The sequence below is a fragment of the Pagrus pagrus genome (assembly GCF_965226575.1).
Source record: "Pagrus pagrus genome assembly, chromosome: 20".
Classification (NCBI taxonomy): Eukaryota; Metazoa; Chordata; class Actinopteri; order Spariformes; family Sparidae; genus Pagrus; species Pagrus pagrus.
In genome coordinates, this window is record NC_140207.1 from 22365649 (window position 1) to 22385961 (window position 20313).

The following is a 20313-nucleotide window of genomic DNA, read 5'->3' on the forward strand; positions in this document are numbered from 1 at the left end:
TAAAAATATCCAGTGGTGTCGTGCTTGGAAATGTTGAAACAGAGTCTAGAACTACGGTCACTGGTTTGGCAGCTTTCAGGCCTTTAACTCCACCACCATCCCCTCCACCTCCTGATCTAGAAGTCAGGTCGTAAACATGTTACGTATGACAAATTTGAGCATATCACTGGTTAGCATGAACATTAACTGCCAGCATTTGATTCTGGTGACTGGGCTTTGTTTAATGTCCTTAATGTTGTCTTTACTAACAGTAAATGTGGCAATGACAGCTCAGTTAGCAGAACAAAATTAGTATTTTCCATTTCTTCAAACCTTATTTTCAAATGTGTACATGTGATGCTTACCATATCAACATTTATACAATATGTGTCATATTACGCTCACAGTACATGACTATGAGCTGACTTTCACGTAGAGACTTTGAGGGGGTGGTGGTGGCAATGCAGCTACGTGTAAAAAACTTCCAAGCCAGTGACCACTGTTCAAGACAGTGTTTAATTTTTTCTAAAGTGTGACACCACTGGATGTTTTTAACAAGACGTCATGGCATTGTCTAGTCGTATCTGTGACGACAGAACCAGGTCCTTGAACCTAAAGAAACATGCATTTGCAACATAGAGAATTGTAAAGTTTCAACAACACTGTGTTTTGCAGAGACGAACATAGCCAATCTCGCAGCAGAACCGCAGTTAATCCATTTTAACTTTTGTTACAGTTGTAGGTCAATATTCTTAGTTATTACATTTATACTGAAGACAGTCTGCAGCACATCATCTATGTCCAGTGCGAAATTCTATAAGCCTTAATGATGACTCAAGGAGTGCCTTTTTGTGGTGGATGGGCGTGAATGAACTCTCTCAAATGGCTCTATACAGCTTGTCAGGCATAATCCAACTCTCCCTTGAGATCCCAAACTGATTTGAAAAGATGTTATTTACACCCTCAATGCATGGTCAGGTGGAGTATGAAACTTCACAAGACTTTCCATTGGCATGAGCTTGAGTAGATAATGACTTGATTTTAATTTTTCTGTGAACTGTTTCTTTAATGTTTCTGTTGTGTTTGACATGACTGAGGGTTTAAAGAACCCTCCGAAATCAATGTTTTTGCAGTTGCCCAATTTTAAATTCATTTCGGAGCTTCATTAATGAACCTCTGATCAATGGAGGGCAGAAAGTCGCCAAAAACAACAGTAAATGAGGGCAACAAACTTGAACAACCCTTGCAAATCACTGAAGCATCGTGCTGAACAGTTCAGGTAAGAAAACATTTCCCAGACTCTTGGCCAACAATATTTGTATATGCAGCGCAGGATTGGACTATTACCAAATGTCTCCAGCAACCCAGCTACCCAAAGTGTAAGTACTCACTATCAGATACACATTTGTTTCTCTGTTAATTAAGCTTTTTAGCTCTCCACAATGACAACCCAAAATGACTAAAAACTGAGAAACAAAGGCCTTCCCCTTCCTAATGATTGTTTGGTGTCATTTTGGTAGACATATTGGTATTGCTGTGCTGACTGACAGAAATGTGCTTCTTTAACCCGGGGAAACGTTTGACCAGCATCAGTCTGAAATAGTTCTGGAACTTTCTCCCAACAAACGTGTAGAAGATAGGACTGATGCAAAAGTAAGTGTAAGCAAAGATACGAGTGACATGAAGAGCATAAGACCATTTCTTTTGTTTCTCACAGCCTTCCACTTTATCTTGCATCAGCATTGCAATGTTGTACGGGGTCCAGCACACAAAAAACAACAGCACAATGATGAATATTAACCTCACTGTTTTGAACTTGGTAGCGAGCCTGGATGATATGACAGTGATGGCAATCCTGACATAGCAGTAAACAATGACGGCCAGAGGAAAGAGCAAGAAAAGAAAGATCTGAAGGTAAAATCCAGTATCCCTCAGCCTCTCAAAATTAAGACGAGATAAATCACCAGGATACTCATCACAGTATGTTTTGTTGGTCATGCTATGTAAATAAGGGTTGTGGATAAATATCTGCTTGATGCAGGACAGGATGCTGACCACCCACACCACAGCGCAGGAGACTACCGCATACCTTTGATTTCTCACTCGCGATGCACTCAAGGAGTACACAACTGCAAGGTGTCTGTCAAAGGTCAAAAGAGTTAGGAAGAGGACAGAACTGTAGAAGCCCAGGTAGTAGGCGCTTCCAACAATCCTGCACATGGCTGCGCCAAAGGTCCAGTCGGAGAGCTGCATGTAGACTCCCATGAAGGGAAGGCTGCTCACGAAGATCAGGGAGGAGAACACCAGGTTCAACAGCAAGATGTTGGTCACAGTGGTCAGCTTCTCAAACCTAGGAGAGAAAAAACAAAAATGCTAATTGGTCACACAAGCATTTTTTCAGTAATGTGTGTTTGTTCGTGTCATAGTAGGAAATCAACATTTCTGTATGAGTGCCATATCATTAGGGGTGTGAATCTTTGGGTTTCGTTTCGATTCGATTCGATTCCGATTCTTAGGGTCACGATTCTCGATTCAGAATCAATTCTCGATTCAAACGATTCTCGATTCAAAAATTGTTACAGTGCATAGTGTGGTAAGGCAAATTATGGCATCAAAACAATGCAGTTTGTATAAGATAATGTGATTTTTAAACAAACTGATTCCAATGATGTAATCACATAAAGGCAAACATTAAAAAAAGGTAACATTTATTCATGCTAAACAAATAAAAACTTACTTACTGTACAAGAAATAACTTGCATAAATAAAATTGCCTAAATAAAAGCTTAGGCCAGCTGCCTTTTTCTCCCAGAAGTTACAAAAATAAACTGTACACAAATAACACAAATTGGTGTTTTGTGTGATTTTTCAAAATAGAAAAAAATATATATATATCGATTTTTGATGTTTATGAATCGATTCAGAATCGTGGATGATTAGAATCGCGATTCTTATGTGAATCGATTTTTTCCCCCACCCCTACATATCATGTTCACATTATATATTTATGGCCTGACTTTCATATCAGGAGGTGGAGGGGATGGTGGTGGAGTTACAGGCCAGAAGGCTGTTAAGCCAATGACTGCAGTTCAAGACTACAGTTGAACATTTGCAAACATGACACTAAATATTTTTAAGGAGACCTTGGAAGAAATTCCAGCTGTTTATGATGATAAAAAACAGATATTTTTGATGGCAAGTCAGGAGCAGGCAATGGTGGAGAGCAAAACAGGTCTCTGCTCAAAACATGATCGTTTCCTAACCCTAACCTGAAGTGGTTTTTGTGCCTAAACCTAACCCCACCATGAGCATGTCTAAAAAAATTACAAAATTCTCTTTTCCATTTTGTTATGTTTAGCGAGCTATCTTGTTGAGGGTGAGGCTGTCAGTCATCTTAACATTCCTAACATTGTGCCTGTCCTCTCAAGAAGAAGGGTAGCATCAGTCTTTTCAGCAACTGCCCCAAAACAACATGTGTTTACCCTCAAGTGTCAAAGACTGGCTGGGGAAACTGTGGCAGGTGGAAGTCATTTAATGGGAGACGGCTGTTCGTTTCCATTGTTCAGCAACCTTAAATGTGTTTAGTATTGTAACCTTCAACAGTCACCTGCCCTTACAGTAGTTTTAACCCAAGCCACAATGTGCCCCTGACCATACTTAAATAAGAAAGTAGATTTTTAAGTCTTATTCCCGGCGCTTTGGGATTGTGGAATGGGTCAGGCGCCATCACACAGTGTCACCTCTCCAGACCTGCACCTGCTGCACAGTTTGTTTGTTTTTGTCTTTGTGTGCAGATGAAAAGTTTAGATATTAATTCAAATTGTACTCAGTACTCAATTATAATTTTAAAAGTAACTAAGTACATTATATGGTGTAATGCATACTTTATGAGAAAAATGGAAGACTTAAATCATAGGGACTTTACAATGTGTTAAGTAGTGTGGATTATCATTACAGTTGTGTTATTGCGCAACACTTTTCTTTATGATCTGTGTTCAGCCCTTAGAAACACAAGCATATATTTTTCTTTCTGCACATTTATAATCTGAAATAGAAGCCAACAAAGAGAAACACAGAGTAAACATTCTCAACTTCAGTGAATCATAACCTTTATTCTTAGAGATCAAATAATGATGATATTGATAGTTTCATTTCAATATAGTCTACGGATAAAAAAGCGGCACTGAAGCACTATTCAATATTTATTGATTGGATTTTTAGATGTGGAAAAATGTGAAGCTAAGCTTTGTGAATTAAGACAATGAAGCTAGTTTTGAGTTGTCAGTTGTAATTTCAGAGCTGTGAATGGTACCTTCCCTGAGCCCTCACCATGTCAGTATGCAGCTACCTCAGCACGTCTCATTGCTTCCCCTTTATAATATTCTGCATTATAAACACTGTTTTCAGTCAGAGGCCCAGGAAGACTTTGCTAAGTTCATCTCTGACTGCCATTTGTGGGGTTTTTTTGTCTCTCTTGTTTCCTCATCCAACACAGATGTGTTACATCGCTAACTATCCAAACATGAGTTAATTAATAAGAGTAACCATTAGTCTGCTGATCATTTAGCTGTAAAACTTGTTGCGTTCATTTATTCAGTCAGAAATGGTTGTTTAGAATTTCACTGTTCCAGAGCGCTCTGAGCATCCTCTGTATGGGAGACATTTTTGGACATTATTAACACTAATAAAGCTAAAAGTAAAATAAATACAATTTAAAAAAAATATTATTATTCATAAATAATAAATAACATACAACAAAAAGTCACTTGAAAAACAAGTGAACTGTACCATGTATATGTTAAAATAATTCTGCATTAATTTAGAACTGGAGGAAGGAGATCGGAGTCAGGTCAAAATTCAAACAAGGGTTTAATCTTACGTACAAGAGGAGCATTCACAGAGCAACACGCAGTTCAGTTACAAAGTGAAGACTCAATATCAGAAGAGCAAGGCTTGGTTTATATCTATCTCTGTGGGTGTGTTTTCACTCTAACAGCTGCTCATTCATGCCCTCCTGCAGAGAAGAGAGTGTCTACCTTCAGTGATTACTCAGTACCTTACATTGGTCATAAAACAATATAAAACAAGTAATGAAACAAGGTCATAAAAAGAGGTCACAAGTTACAGGTCACAGTTCACATTTAAGGGCTGTGTAAACGTCAATTCACATTCCTCTACATGAAGTACAAAATTCTCATCACAGTATAATAATGTTCATCCCTTGAATCAACTGAGAGAATAAACACATACTGTATATGTTTCAAGACTAACATAGGTTAAATGCTGACTTTGGAGAATGGGAGACATTCTGAATAAATCTGGCACAGTTTACCAGTTTACCTGTCCTCACTTCTCTCATGTCATGTTTTACTATTTGACCTCATGGCTGTTTTTTCCCATCGCAAGATGGTGTCAAGTTTAGCCCATAAACCCTCACATCCTGGTAGTGTGCTCTGTTCTCTCTTGGCCTGAAAGCCATTCCATTCCATTCCATCTTCTTCCGCTTATCCCGGGTCGGGTCGCGGTGGCAGCAGGCTCAGTATGGAGCTCCAGACCTTCTTCTCCCCAGCAACACTTTCCAGCTCCTCCGGGAGAATCCCGAGGCGTTCCCAGGCCAGATGAAATATGTAATCTCTCCAGTGGGTTCTGGGTCTGCCCCGGGGTCTCCTCCCAGTTGGACGTGCCTGGAAAACCTCCAAGGGGAGGCGCCCAGGAGGCATCCTGATCAGATGCCCGAACCACCTCAACTGGCTCCTCTCGACGCGAAGGAGCAGCGGCTCTACCCTGAGCTCCCTCCGGATGTCTGAGCTCCTCACCCTATCCCTAAGGCTAAGCCCAGCCATCCTACGGAGGAAACTCATTTCGGCCGCTTGTATCCGCGATCTCGTTCTTTTGGTCACTACCCACAGCTCGTGACCATAGGTGAGGGTTGGAACATAGATGGACCGGTAAATCGAGAGCTTCACCTTGCGGCTCAGCTCCCTCTTCACCACAACAGTCCGGTACAACACCCACAATACTGCAGACGCTGCACCAAGCCGTCTGTCCACCTCATGCTCTATTCTCCCATCACTTGTGAACGAGACCCCTGACAGCCATATAACAACAAATACGCCAAAACTCAAAATAGTCAAAGTACTAGATATACTGTATGTAGAAGTCAGGACTCGGGTATTTGACAGCAACATAAGACTAAAACTCCTCAGCACTACAGTTAGCACCTCCAACTCCCCAACAAGCTAACCAATCTATGTATTAAATATTGTAGTAGCTTATGGCATGATGGATTGACCTTTTCCTTAAACATCTATTCTTCGACAATGTGTGTTTGTTTGGCTGCACTGTGAACACACAGCAGTTGATCTTCTGTTGTATTTCTTACAAAATAGCTGCTCAAGGATTGCGTGCTGTAGTATTAAACTGCAGTATCCACAGGTGTTGCCAAATCAACCAGGACCGAGAATTATAACTTCAGTTTACACCTTGTAAAACAAAATCCAAGGTTATAGTAAATGTGTGTAAATGATTTAAAAATAAATTACATTTTGTAAGAACTGTTTGAATTAGGGCCATGAATACACCTGCTACCCCTTCAAACTGCAACACCAAAACTTTGTTTGCATGGTATTCTCTTTAAAAAGACATCTGCATTACTGTTGTTCATTTAGTTTTTGTTGAACTACTCACCGATGGATGATGACCAGAACCACCACGTTGCCAACGAGGCTGAAGAGAAACATAAAGTAGAGGAGGGGGGCTAGATTAGATCCCAGACGGTTGTCACTGTGCCTGTTACATGGAGGGACATGCGTGAACGGATCAGGGCTGTAATCATAATCAAATGTTGAAGTCTCCATCTTTTTATGGAAGGTCAGCAGGGGAATCTGCCGGACACAGAAACACAGCCATCAAACATAACATTCACAAAATGATGATTATCAAACAATTCATCTATTAGAAATGATTTAAGGAGAGCTGGACAGCAATGCCTTTACCTGAGAGGCTCAGAGGAGCACAGGAAATAATAGCAGGTGTTTGTGGGAATGAGGATGATGCTAAGGGGAGCTGACTTACCGTCCAGCCAGCAGGGAGGCTTCTTCTTCTTCTTCTTGTCTGACTCTGAACGCCACAGCTGTCTGACTCACGGTGAGTTCACTGTATCACTCCATGATAAGTCAGCGAGCTAGGGGAAGGAAGTGTCACAGAAAAGTGGGTGTGTTTGTGTATGTGTCTTTGCATGTGTCAGGGAGGGATTACCACAGCAACACTTTACACAAACAGGATAAATGCATCTGTGCACGTCTCATGTTAATATTAAATTCAAATCATATTTGACTAACTGTAAGGAAACAACTGCAGAAGACAACAGACAAAATGATCACACACGTTTGATAAAGACAAGAGACCGAGCACGTCGCTGACGATGCTTGCAGAGTGTGGAAGAGACTCTAACATGACTATTGTAAAAGCTCTGCAGTGCACCTGCAAAAAGCTGCCGTCATATAGTTCACACATAGCCTAATCAGGTGTCCGAACGAAAAACAGGTCAAGGTTGAATATTACATTCTGGACTTAGGGTAAGTTTACCCTAAAATGTATTAATTCAGCAGTTCATGAAAATGTCATTGTCCAGAAACCCCCCGGCCCACCAACACTCAGGTGAAGTTTCATAGTCATCCCAAACTGATCTGAAAAGACTTGATTTCCAGCCGTTTTGAGCCGAAATTATCATTTTAGCTGCAAAGCACCACACTGTATGAAGCCAAGGATCTCATTTCTTTTACAGACAACTATACTATGATTAGAGTTCAGGAAATAGTGTGGTTTGCTTACTATTGTCAAACTAAAACACTAAAACACAAAAAGGTTTTTTGTGTCGGTTTGTAGACGGACCCAAAAGCAGACAGGTTAAGGTTATAAGGTGATTTATTCAACAATCAGAGGGATAATAGTGCAGTTCAGGGGTAGCTCGTTGAAGCAGGTGAAGAGGGCTCCAAGAGGAAAGGCGTTACTTGAGGTCATGAAGCTGCAGAGTGTGCAGAGAAGCTTGGTGGCTGGCTGGGTCAAGGTGCGGGGTTACCAGAGAGTGGACTGGGGGTCCTGCGAGCATCGCGGCTCGGGGAGTCTTGGGTGGAGTGCGGCTGGTGGCAGAGGTGCGTAGGCTGGAGGCTGGTCGGTGGAGAGGCTGGAGAGCGTGGAGCAACCGACACTGGGGAGGACGAGGAGAAGAACAGGGTTAACTGAGGTAAAAAGACAAGGTAGCAATAAGAAATTACACTTAGAATTGGGCTGGAAATTAATTAATTTACATGTTGTAATCGCTTTTTCTTTGTTCTCTGGGAGAGCTGAGGATTTGATCAAGCCGGGCTTTTTGTCAAAGGTTTTCAACAAGTGCTGGAACACCACCTGTTTTCTGACATATGTTTGTTTTCTGACATATGTTTCTGACATACTTAAAGGATGGTTCTGCTGTTTTTCTGATACGTATTGTGATATCAGTTCTTACTATTTTCTCATATTTCTTGTATCAAACAATTCATATATTGATAGAAAATATAATAAGCAGATTAATCTATAATGAAAATAATTATTACTTGCATTCCTGAAAAAAATGTTTAAAAGTCCACAGTTTTTTTTTGGTAGTAATAATAAATATGACAGTATAATGCATACACTCTCAGGGACCATTTTTCTGCATCATGTACTTTCTCCTTTAATACTTTTACTGATTATATTGTACTTATAAGATATCGTCTCTTTTTTATAGTTTGTGAAGACTGCAGCTACTGTAGCACACAGACCCCATTGTGTGTGTGTGTGTGTGTGTGTGTGTGTGTGTGTGTGTGTGTGTGTGTGTGTGTGTGCGTGCGTGCGTGCGTGCGTGCGTGCGTGCGTGTGTGTGAGTTTTATACCATTAATCATATCACCTCTCTAGCGGCTGGAGAGAAGCTGCTGTAACAGTGAGCTGGTAGCCTGTTGTTAACATGCAGGTCACACTCAGTAGCTGACCTGCAGTTATTTTCAATAACTCAAGCTACAGGGTCCCTTCCTAACTGTGAATACATCTGACTATTCTGCAGTAAACAGCCTAATGCTGTAACATGGGGGTATTTGTGTCACTCCCAGCCAACATTTTTATGTGGGGCCCATGTGGGTACAAGGTGAGCTGAATAATGGGCCCCATATGGGATTGTCAGATCGCACCCATACGGGATTGTCCAGGGGTTCCAAGGCAGGATTACACTAGGTTTTAGGTAGGCCCCAGCTGGGCAAAACAGACAAGACCCATCTTGGTCCCAGCTTTAAGTCCTATGTGGGTCCTACATCGGGACAGTATGGGCTGAAATATGGGTTGCAAGTGGGATTGTCGGCGGGTTCCATGTTGGCCCCAAGCCAATTGCCCATGTGGGTTTAAGGCAGGATTACACCAGGTTTTAGGTAGGCCCCAGCTGGGCAAAACAGACAAGACCCATCTTGGTCTCAGCTTTAAGTCCTATGTGGGTCCTGCATGGGGACAAAATGGGTAAAATATGGGTTGCAAGTCGGATTGTTCGCGGGTTCCATGTTGGCCCCAAGCCAATTGCACATGTGGGTTTAAGGCAGGATTACACCAGGTTTTAGGTAGGCCCCAGCTGGGCAACACAGACAAGACCCATCTTGGTCCCACCTTTAAGTCCTATGTGGGTCCTACATGGGGACAACATGGCTAAAATATGGGTTGCAAGTCAGATTGTTTGCGGGTTCCATGTTGGCCCCAAGCCAATTGCACATGTGGATTTAAGGCAGGATTACACCGGGTTTTAGGTGTGCCCCAGCTGGGCAAAACAGACAAGACCCATCTTGGTCCCAGCTTTAAGTCCTATGTGGGTCCTACATGGGGACAACATGGCTCAAATATGGGTTGCAAGTCGGATTGTTCGCGGGTTCCATGTTGGCCCCATGCTAACTGACCATGTGGGTTTAAGGCAGGATTAGAAACTGGGCTAAATACACAAAACCCATCTTGGTCCCAGCTTTAAGATCCCTGTTCTATGCTACCCTACTGACCAGAATGAAAGGATTTGAATAATTTTCAAATAAAATGATACATGCCTCCCTCATTCACAAACCTCTATACACCCAAAAAATATTGCCTAACAATCCATCTGGAAAATTTGAGTAGCAACATCACACCTATTAATTAACAAAATATTACCATGGCTAAGAGTACTAGAGCACACAGTGAGACTACTATCTTTTCAAATTCAAATCAACTTTTAGTTCAGATGCCATATGCTGCAAGTATAAACACCTTGCTTATAACCATGAAAACTAAATAAAATAACAGCATGATACAAGAACAGTATAATAGAGAAAACAGTTTAATTTACTCAGTAGCGGGTGTGGAAGTAGCTCATTTCAAATATTCAAATGACAGTAAGTAAAAGGTTTGGTAATTTTAAAAAATATATTGAAAAATAAAATTTAAAACTGAAAGTTCAAGTTTGAATCTTGAATTGTAAAAAAATTTTCAAACTAAAAATAAGCATAGGGAAAGGTTTAATTCAATTTCTATATACATTTGATTTAATTCTGAAATAAATGAAGTAAATACATTATAATTACAATTTTATTTTAATTAATTTTCATTTCTATATATGTTCACACTTGAGGTCTTTTTTTTAAGTTGCAAATGTTGTTATCAGATTCATCTTTTGTTCACATTCAAATGTTTTTGATTTTTTAAAAATGTTTTTTTAATTTTCAGATTTTTTTTTCACTTTCAGATCATATTTTTTCTGTTTCAGAGTTTGGCCCTGATCTGGCGTGTGGGGCAGGGCATCAACTGGGTGTGGGATCATGAGTGTCAGCATAGCAAAGAAGATTCTCGGTCTGCCCCAGTTATATTGCCAGGAGTTGTGGATACTTTGATAAATGTGACTTAATGCTTACTATACACTGTATTCATGTGATAAGCAGTGAATAAAGTGATGTCAGATTGTAAAGCCACTGTAAACACAAATCCACAACAGTCATCTAACCATGTAATTTAGGGTCTTATGTACATGATAGTGAGTATATAGAAATTAAATTTAATTAAATTTGAAGTATTGTTATCTAAGTTTTTTTCCACTGCGCCTTGGTAATGCACAAGCATTTGAAGAGCAGGCACATCAGGCGTGAACGAAACAGAGTCTGACTCACTTCTGCAAGATATTAGCTTGTAAGCTAACTAGCAGACTGAGACAACTCCTGTAAATAGGTGTTGCGTCAAAATCTGTCCTCACCGTCTATGTGTTTTCCCTTGTTAGGTTTAGGCAAGAAAACCACAGACTTTAGGGTTAGGGTAAACTACAGGGGTAGGCATAAACATCGCCAAACGCGAGCGCACACACACACACACACACACACTCCCTCGCTCTCTCTCTCTCTCTCTCTCTCTCTCTCTCTCTCTCACAAACACACAAACCCGCGCGCGCGAGGGGAACGCATTATTCGACGGGGGAACAGATTTTGACACTCCTGTTGGCTGCATGGAGAGTCTAGAATCAAAAACAAAACATGTCTTGAATGTACATTTAAAAGGTGCATTTTAGCTTTAAAAGAGTAATGTTATCCCTGTGCCTGACAAAAGTGTTAATTCAAATTTAATAATAAATTTGCCTGTCCTTGTTTAGAAAAAATGGACAATTTTATTTTATTTACTTATAGCTTATTATTAATTAGCACATAAAGCAAACTTGTGCTGAATTTAAAAGCTTATAGCTAAATAAAAGTAATTTAATAAATATGCAATTCATAATCCGATTAGTCAACTAATTGTTTCAATGTGACTAGTCAACTATCAAAATAGTCATTAGTTGCAGCCCTACTTCTCCACTGCTGCTGTCTAAGTTTGAGCCAACTAAACAACCCTACTCAACAACACTAATAATATCACTCCTTTAACACAGTGATTTTGCCTGGCCAAAATAAATATCATTCTGACTGTGAGCTATATTTTGAACATTTTCCCTGCTTAACCTTGCTGTTCGACAGCCTTTTCCACTGGCGAACTGAAGCTGTCATCTGCGCTCGCTTCACAGCCACAGAAGTCCATGGAAAAAGGTAATTTTCCCCACACAGAACATGGGAGTTGTTAGTCTACCACCGCCTTGATCTGCAGCAAGTAACACTAGTTCGGATCGAAACCAACATGCTGAAACACCGAATTCACACAAAGTCAAACAATAACACTAACTAATAAGCACAAACACAAACTCCTACAACTCCCTTGTACTGCAAGGTAAAAATTCTTCTGTCCATGGAGTCTGGTGGCTGTGGAAAAACACAGACCTGCTCACCAGCCGCTTGCCTTAACCCCCATATAATTTTAAATGTAAGCTTATTGTCGACGTAACGTGACGCTGTTCAACCACCTCTAAAGTTCAGAAATAGTGCATCGTGGGCAAATGTTTATGACTTTCATCAGCCGTCGTCTGCAGTTTCTATTGTATCTTCTAGGAGCGCTCGTTTTGTTTTCTGTTTGAACATGTAGCCTTGTGTATGAGACACGGAGACAGCATAGTTACTGTTAGCCGGACCAACAAACCACCGCCCACTCGTGCTATGCCGGTATAAAAACAAACCAACCCCTCGCTCAGAAGCTAACAGGCAGATGAGCTTCTTTAGACGACAGTTTACAGGATCATACTGGTGTATGACATGAACTGACGTGTGCCATCAAATGATAATCTTTTGGATAAAATACAACAAAGTAAGGAGCTAGTAAAGACTAGTGAAGATAAAGCTATTTTAAATTGACGTTGGTGCTGATTAACTGTCCAGTTTAATACTCTGATGGTTTGCAGCATCCTCCAAACTATCTTGATGGTTTGGATAATCTGACCGCTGATGTGATTTCCCACTGCGTGTTGTTTGTTAGTCCATCCATCCATCCATCAGATTGACGTTTATGTTTGTGTTGTAAATAACTATAGAATAAAAACTAAAGTAAACAATAGAAACTATAGAAATAAGACATGTTTGTTGGATATGTTGAAAGTAAATAACTGTTCATGCTGGCCTGTTCAACTAGTAAGATGTTAAAATATTAAAAAAGAGAGAGATCAAGAAATCATTAATGTTATGTGATATCGTCAATAATTTTGTTATCGCAAAAATTCTGAGAAATATTGTGATATCAGTTTTGGGCCATATCGCCCACCCCTACTGATGACTAAGTAAAGTGGCGAAGATGTTCCAAATATAGCATACGCTTAAACTGATAATTTTTTTACCTGGTCCTGCTGGGACTTTAGAGGCAGCTGTCAATCAAACGTCAGCTGACATCCCCACACAGTCTTGAGAAATGGTCTAAACTGCAAAATGAGCTTATATATTGATAACCGCCTCAAGTCGTCTAAAACGGCTTGTTAGATGTACCTTTGTCATGAGCATCACTTTATTCCCTGCTAATCCAGTGCATAGCAAGCATGAATACACATTTATCAAGGTACCCATGCCCCCTGAAGGCAACATCATTGGGGCAGACCCAGAATCTTCTTTGTTATGCTGACACTCATGATCCCACGGTCCTCTCAGTTGACGCCCTGCCCCTCATGACAGATCAGGGCCAAGACTCTGAAACTTTGAATTTCAATGTGGAAAAAAAATATCTGAATCTGAAAACATTAAATTAGCAACTTAGAAGAAGACCTTAAATAAATAATTCATTTCAAAGAATATCAGAATTAAATCACAATTGTATTTAAATTTAAATGAATGTTTTCCTACACTAATTTTTAGTTTGAAAAGCGGTGTTATTTTATTTATTTTTTTACAATTCAAGATCAAAACTTGAACTTTCAGTTACAAATTTTATTCTTTAAATTACTTTGTTTTTCAAATAATCTGGCTCCATACTTAAATTTAATAAATTTTAAAGCTTGTAGTTTTAATTGTACTTATGCATTACACAAAGTAATCTACTTAGTTACTTTAAAAAATCCTAACATCCAACCTAGAGCTGCAACAATTAATCAAAAAAATAAATTATTAATCACCAACCAGTTTGAGTCAGGCTCTATCTAATTTAAAAAATGGCCACATTCTCTGATTTCAACTTTTTATTTATGAATATTTTCTGGTTTTCGGTCACATATTTTCTAACATTTCATGGACCAATTATTTTGCTGATTCATAGACAAAATGATCAACAGATTTATTGGTAATGAAAATAATTGTTCCAGAAAAACAATGTTACAGTTTGTCAACATTTTGCAAACTTTTTAGCTAACATTGGCAAGAAAACAATGTAATAGTACAAGTTGGTCTTGAAGAAAGGTTATTTACTTTACTTTAGTAGTTTTACTTGTAACTGAGTAATATTTTAACAGTGTAACTGTACTTGTACCTGAATACAAATTTTCTGCACTCACTCATATTCCACCACTGCTCAGTTCTGTTTAATTTGGCACTGGCTGTCTGGATGCCCTTCGTCCTCCTCTGTCTCTTGCCCCAGTGAACCATTTCGACAGTGCCCTCTGTGCTTCCTGCTGGTTCACCTGTGCCATCAATGAATTCTTCTTAAGAGCCTCTGTAAAACAAATTTGGTTGACAGTATATCTGCATAATCTGCGCTTAGGGGCACACCACCTACATATTTTAATTTTGTAGGCTAATGAAAATCAACTTGGAAAAAGAAACTTACAACAGCAAACTGCGGTCCCCCAGTTTCTCCCTGAGAGCCTCAGCATCTGCTTGAGTTTGCAGCGGGAAGACCACTCCATCAGGAACCTCCATCACTGATGCATCTTGCTTCTTCAGCAGGACATTTAGCATCTTATCATGAACCTTCTGGGTCTCCTTAATTTCTTCTATAATTGTAAGAAGTTTAGAGAACATGGCTTACAACTGGGGTTCCAACCCTTTGGGCAGTGGGGCTGGCGACCTGCTGGACAGTGGAGCTGGCGACTCGCTGGGCAGTGGGGCTGGCGACCTGCTGGACAGCGGAACTGACAACTCGCTGTGCAGTGGGGATGGTGATCCCTACAAACACCTACTTTCTCTTTATCAAGCCATCTTCGGTATCTGTCAGGTCTGATGTATACTCAGCTTGATGTAGCTTTACCCTGGCCTCTGCATAAGTGGCTGTAAAATACAATGACACAAAATAAAAGGAGTGAAGCAGATATTAAAATAGAACTAGATTTCCATAGGCATTTAAAATAGGTGTCGTGGATCACAAAATTCACAATTTGGATGACATCACACTTTTGAGTCACGATTCAGTTAATTTTTCAGATCAGCAAATGAGGAAAAAATGATAGAGTTGACTGTCTGTAGTTATTACTATGGTAAATATAATGTGATTGTTTGAAAAATGATTGTTTAGAAGTCATGAGTAATAGCCAATCAACACAGACAGACATTGTGTCAGACAGGGCTGCACCGGTGAACAGAGGTGAACTCTAGCTCTGTGAAGAAGTAAAGAAATCACCAAAATTAGAATAAACATCACAATCTAATGATCTATTTCTGTGACGACAGCCTGCACAGTTTCCCAGTTACACCGCTGTAAATGCGCAAAGTCATGGTCAGGAATTCACTTGATAGAAGTGTGACAGACTTTTAAATAAGTCAGTCTTCCTCTTCCTCTGCTGTCACACAGACATGAACTGCAGAGAAAAACACAGTGCACATCTGTCGTCCTTCCACTGCAACTCTGCATCAAGATTCAGGGATCTTAACTTAAACTCTAAACCGGGGGTCGCGTTACTAGAATATCTTCCGTAATTGACCGTTTTTTTAAAACAGTGATGGAAAAATCTGAAGGCCATCTATCACTTTGACAGATTGTAATTACCACTCCTGCCCAGTTGGTGGCGTGTGCGCACATTAATTAGCTATTATCTAGTCTTGATGCATGACCTCGTTGGCTTCACACGGCAAAGTGTCATGGCACCTGAGTGTCCAAAGTTTCTTCAAACACCCAATAACGGAGAAAGTGTTGATAAAACAGATGAAAATAGAGGGACTGATGTAGGTGAACTGAGTTCAATTCAGCGGATTTCTTGCGAATGGTTTGTTCATATTTTAATAGCAATTGTTTAATTTTGTAAATTATTATATTGTTCATATATTACTGGTTACGCACAGTGGCCACAGTTAGTGGTTTTAGTGGAGAAAAAGTAATTCATCTGCTTCATGTGGTGTTGACATAAGTGAAGGCACGGTGTGGATGTCTTTTCTCTCATGTCCTTATAAATGCACAATTTATAGCTTGTTTTGATTGAATATTAATTCAAATTGAAACAATGAAAATTAAATGCTATTGAATAAATCTATATAATTAAAAAACAAAAATTAAAATGATGTTTAAAAATAGATTATGATGGGATTTTTATGACCCTGTCAGTCAAAATGACTGACCCACATGAAAAAATCTAGCGCAACCTCTGCTGTAAACTGTATTTAACACTTTGAGGGTTTCATTTAGTCCGCAGATCACATGTGGGCGAACCCTGGTCTGTACAAACCACGAAGCAACAGCGATTCGCTACACCCCTACTTTGCAGCCCTGAAACCAGTAATTATTGAAAAAAAACATGCACATACAGTATACATAATATGAAGCAGATGTCTAATCTGCAGAGGGATAGTGTGGTTGTAGGTATCCAACCAAACAAGAGCACACCTACAAATATCACATGTGTGAGGACTGAAATCAATTGAATTGAATGAATCCAGTTTGGTGTGATCCTGCTTGTTTGGAATGATGATCTGTGGCTACACCAGCCCTTGACCAATTAGCTCAGAGAACCCTGTAGAGGAAAATCAACACAAAAAAGAATAAGTTGGAGATCACAGAGGCTTTAAAGTATGTAAAGGAAATAGAGCAGTAGTTAATGAGGAAACTCAAAGTTACCTGCATTTCCCATTACACGCACATTACACAGAATCCAGTTTTGAGCTGGTGGTGTGTCCTCTTTCACAGCCTTGGTCACATTGAGCAATGTGGCTGGTGGCTGTAGTAGTAGTAGGACTACTAGTCCCAGGAGGCTTAGCTCCCACAATGCAGTGCGTGTAATATGCTCTACATGGATCACAGTAAACAGAGATACGGCTCGAAGCAACACATCGGTGTCCTGTGTTATTATTATACATTGGCCACCAGCATAATTTTCCATCAGTGCCCTCGAACCACTCTGATGGAATGGTGTCCACCTTCTTGCAGCCATCAGGGTCAATTTCAACTCCACCACACTGAATGAGGGCATCCTGCAAAGTTCATCATGTTATGTGCTGTGTAGCTGAGGCAAAGCCACAAACATTTTCCGAAGAGGCAATAACAGCAGTGGTTTTGTGAAGACTGTTACTGGAGCACTGGCAAGCTGACCAGTCAGTTTTGATAGTAAACAAACTCCAAGACATATCGAATCAATGGGGTAGTTGAAAAAACATGCCCCTATCTCAAAAAGTTCATACACTATATGTGTTTCTGCAGTGGAATGCACAATGTTCCTCACAATTGCAACTCTGCCCCCCAGTTCAAAACAATTGGAGCCACTGGAGTTTGAGGATATCGTGTCTTTGAGTTTATACATCTTATATTGAACACTCTGATGCATGGAAAAATATGTTGGCTACGGAGCCCCAGACATGACATGGTCAGAAAAAAATTTAATTGTGGCCACAATATAGCTATAACGTGCACAAAAAATACTAATTCATGGCCACAAAATACTAATTTGTGGCCACAAATTAGTATTTCATGTGCACGTTATACTTATTTCGTGGCCACAAATTAGTTTGTGGCCATGAATTAGTATTTCGTGCGCACCTTATAGCTATATTGTGGCCACAATTAATTTTTTTTTGACCATGTCATGTCTGGGGCTCCGTAGTTGGCAGTGGTCCAGATGCATGGGGCTGTCAACACCTTCAGGCATGTCTTTTGAAATGTGAGGAAATAATTGCCTTTCATAGACACGTCTGACAATTTGTTGCACAGGACCCTATGGTCTTCTCACCATTTTTTTCAACTGTCCCAAATAATTCTTAAAAGGAAAACATGAAACTGAATCCAGAGGGCCATATTTTTCAGCATCATCTGCTAAATGTATAAGACTGTGTGTATTGTTAACCAGAAATGTAGTCCTATATATCTTAGCAAAGTTGGTAACAAAGAATCTTAACAATTTTCTGGCAAAACCACAGAACTCTCTACACAGAGGAGACAGAAGTATTCTCATAGAACATGACAAAACCAGCTTCCACTGGCTGTACTCGGACAAAGAGCTTGGCTTTCTGGAGAAGCTCCAGGGTAAGCTTTGTCTACACAGTTTCAAGTGATCAGAGATGGCAGAAAAGGACAGAAGATGGAACCCTACATTGCAATGGCCCCTTAAACCACAGAGCAATCAATTTACGCACAATGCAAGCAAACTAAATGCATGTAGTCCAGAGGAAAAGCAGAAACCATACCAATGCCTAGCCCCTGGAGAGGTGATTTAGAGTGATGGTGGTCTTCATCAGACATTTGTTCAAACTGAGTGTCTGTCCTCAGGCTGGAATCCATGTCTGGAAACACAACTCTACTGTCAACATAAATGCCATACTGTGTGCAATGCTCACAAGAACTATAGCCACCATGACCTTTGATACATTTTAAAAAAGCTCTTGCTGGAGTGTCAAAAATAAAAGCATCTGGAAGTGCGACATTATACTGTTTCCCACTTAACGTTACACCAGTTGTTGTGATGGCTTTTAAATTTTCCTGCATATACACCTATGATAAACACTTTTGCTTTTGGTAGTTCAACTATTTGACCTAAAATAGGCCACAGCTGCATATTAGCGCTCCTTGAAAGAGGCAGCCAATCAACATTCACATGAATAGTTAATGTGTCTGTTGTCAGTTCATGCTCATTTGTCATTTTCAGTTCTGACAGTATTGCACTTGCAAGCCCAAAGTGGTAGTAACTTCCCTGTCCCATCTTTTTGACCGCACACTCTTTCACCTGACCGAGGAGAGTTCTGGGATCCTTGGGTACATCCAGACCTAGCTCCAAGAGTATTGCTAGTAACTCTGACAGTGCAGAATGAGACGCCTGACGGTTAGCTGCCCATTCAGCTAGTTTCCTCTTCGCATCAGAGTGAGGTTCCTCTTCAGTAAAATCACAGGCAGGATCTTCATCACAGTCATTACACATGTACAAGCCATCGACATCACTGTCAAAGTCCAACTGCAGATTTACAGCCTCATCAGCATTGTTCTCCATATATTCCTCAACCTGCACATCCGGATCAACTGCCTGCATTTCTTGGTCCACCACCTACACTACTTGATCCACCGCCTGCACTGCCTGGTCCACAGCCTGATCTGCCTGGTCCACCGCCTGCACTTGGGATCGGGGTGTGACTTGAGTTGGGCAACGGGAGTCAGCTGCCATGGGTTTGAGCCCACAGATCCCGTCTGTGTTGTCTCGTATGAACCGTTTACTCGGACATAGGTAATGTATGTCTTTCTTCAGGGTGCACATACGCAGGTTTGGGGCCAAATACAAGTCAGGGTTGTTATCGTGGTATGCAATAAGCGACGGAGTCTGCACTTTAACGTGTGTGTCGCCTTGCTTAAATCCTACATTCACCACGTATTTGAGCCTGTAAATGTTTTCTGCAGAAACTATTGGCAGATTGATGATGAAACCTATTTCCCTTCCCTCTGGATTGACATATATGGGGACAGCACTGCCTAGTGTGTAAGCTAAGTGAGCCTGGATTGATGTGACTACATCTCTGGTGGTGGTGGACAGAATGTCCTGCACCAAAGACAATGGAATAAGATATGGGGGAATCTTACCCATTGCTAAGCTGTCCACTGAGGATCCGATGTCACGCGACATATCTGTCATCAACATGCTGACCAATTGTGTGTGGGCATAGTCGACCGAGACTACAGAGAGGAGAGTGTTTACCGCACGGATGGTCTTGTTAAGGGCTTCGCTATGAGTATTGACCATCAGAATAGTGCCCTTCAGTGATTGTCCTATGGTTTGTAGCTCCTCCTGTTGCTGGAAAATGTGTTTTCTGATGTCTGGTATTTCAGCTTGTAGCTCACCTACATGACGTCTTACAGTAGATAAACTGACAGAATTGACTGATGAGAGTCCCAGATTGAAAAGAGTTCCGACAACAGCTGTTGCTGTCAGAAGTCCTGCAATGAAGCGTTTAGGCCTGCGACTAAGCCGAATCAGTTCTGCCTGAGTGACCGTGAACTTCTGCAACTGCTGCAACATGTGAGTTGTGTCTGCTTCAGCCTGTTCTATTACCTCCCTGTTCCACCTCTGGCCTGCCCAACCGGTAAGCTCG

The 20313-nt window shown here is 40.6% G+C and overlaps 1 protein-coding gene across 1 annotated transcript; it reads right to left on the bottom strand.

Annotated features, from left to right (window-relative positions):
- Positions 1-127: 127 nt before the first annotated feature.
- On the bottom strand, positions 128-7112 carry LOC311249469 (C-C chemokine receptor type 3-like). The gene is made up of 3 exons (XM_084340533.1): positions 7054-7112; positions 6667-6863; positions 128-2329 (listed from the first exon to the last, which is right to left on the bottom strand). Exons 2-3 carry the CDS (start codon positions 6834-6836, stop codon positions 1471-1473), a joined length of 1029 nt encoding a protein of 342 aa, XP_084196659.1. The 5' UTR covers positions 6837-6863; positions 7054-7112; the 3' UTR covers positions 128-1470.
- Positions 7113-20313: the final 13201 nt, after the last annotated feature.